Source organism: Perkinsus marinus (genome assembly GCF_000006405.1).
Source record: "Perkinsus marinus ATCC 50983 genomic scaffold scf_1104296966124, whole genome shotgun sequence".
NCBI classification, from domain to species: domain Eukaryota; phylum Perkinsozoa; order Perkinsida; family Perkinsidae; genus Perkinsus; species Perkinsus marinus.
This window is the reverse complement of record NW_003204054.1, coordinates 1-1,711: the sequence shown is the minus strand read 5'-3', so window position 1 is coordinate 1,711 and position 1,711 is coordinate 1. Positions and strand designations below refer to the sequence as shown.

General features: G+C 44.7%; 1 protein-coding gene across 1 annotated transcript; it reads right to left on the bottom strand.

Annotated features, from left to right (window-relative positions):
- Positions 1 to 1,346: 1,346 nt before the first annotated feature.
- Positions 1,347 to 1,681, bottom strand: Pmar_PMAR015676 (hypothetical protein; the record flags this gene model as incomplete). Its single annotated transcript, XM_002769303.1, has 3 exons — positions 1,347 to 1,414; positions 1,464 to 1,582; positions 1,632 to 1,681. Coding segments are annotated over 3 exons (237 nt in total), but the record flags the coding sequence as incomplete, so codon positions are not given.
- Positions 1,682 to 1,711: the final 30 nt, after the last annotated feature.

Here is a 1,711-nt window from a genome sequence, read left to right as displayed (position 1 = left end):
GAGACATGGAATCTGAGTGCCACTCAGTGTGTCTACACCGTCTTCGGTACTTACTCCCGGAGGTGATGGAATTGGGATGAAATAGTAATGCTCCTTCTGCCCGTGACCACGCATACGGAACGCGGGAGGTACATCTCTGCAGTGCGAATTGCTAGCGAAGCGACGATATTTTGAATTCGAGACCCCACCTCGAGCGTGGATGATGTCAGCAGCTAGTTCTTGCTGAGCCCGGCTTTGCAGCCTGAGTTTGGTTGATGTGTGAAACTCACACAGTGCGAGCATCTCTAATCGATTGTCGTGGAGTGCAACCCATACTTGTTTGACCGCTCCATGATTTCCAGCGCTTGGGGTCGCCGGCTAAGATTGATGTAATGTTAGTTAACCACTTTGCGCCAATTGGCATTTTGTTTGAGACCCACCAATCAATTTGTCTTTTCCCGGTTCGATTCTAATCACTCGAGAGAGCCCAATTTCAATGCCATTTCAAGCCCAGTGCCCGATTTCTCCAAGAAATAGAATTCAATTCAAGTTAAGCAGAAAGCTGATAGAATATTCGATGACTACATACACACATGCTTCGTTTAACATAGGATCGTCCTGACAAACTCAAGTTTGTACGAATTAAGCTGTATGATCAGTGGCTAGCAGGATGTACTATAATTTATGCATGCTTGTCTTATCAAATCAATAGGGCGAGACGGTAGTGTTACGAAACACACAACGAACGTAACTGACCTTGTGGAAACTCATCAAGTCGATTAGCTCATATTGTCTTAACGAAACAAATTCGATAAAGAGTTACCATATTGGATTTCCATACAGGTTTCACAGTCCAACGAAAAGACAAGTTCTTCATCGCTCAAAACGATAACAATAATTCCCATAGGATTGGACCATTGCAAGTTGGCATCGCGAAACGTCTTTCTAGATTTCTCGTGTCACCACACGCCGATGACTATAATGAAACAGTTGCTAACAAGTCATCACTAATTAATATCATTGATATATTCACCCAATCTTGATCTGGCATATATATCATCTCATGAGATCAACACATTCTCAGTCGAGCTAGGCATAAGAGTTCTCTAACTCAAACACTTCCATTGACATAAGGGAACGCAAAGCGACTTTGTTTTTCTAAGAAGCCGCGCCTTTAAATTTCCGAGTAATTATCGTGGTACTTATCAACAACCGCTATTATTTATCGTGTAAATGGACAACACAGTAAACGTCGTGAAACTGCTAGTACAACCAACAACGTCGCAAGAAAACTCGAGGAGGGCCGAGCATTTCAACAAATGATGAATAAATGCTATTTCAATCATCATTAGTAAAAACACCAAGGCTTAGTTAGGGCAGTCTCTGGCGAAGTGACCAGGCTGACCACACTTGAAACAGTTCCTGCCCTCAGCACCTGACAAGAACAATACTCAACAACTAAGAACTATAGGCAAACTGCTTACCACGTCCACGAGGAGCGCGATCGCTCTCGGGCCTGGTGTCCTCGTTAGGGCAGTCACGAGCAAGATGACCGGTCTCGCCACAACGGAAACATGCCCGGGTGTCGGGAGCAGTGCAATCCCTGAGAAAATGAGGTTAATTCATAACTGAATACTGGACTGTGGTCTCACCTGGCGAAGTGACCGACTTGACCGCATTTGAAGCAAGGCCTTTGGTTGGTCTGCTCATTAGGGCAATCACGAGCGAGATG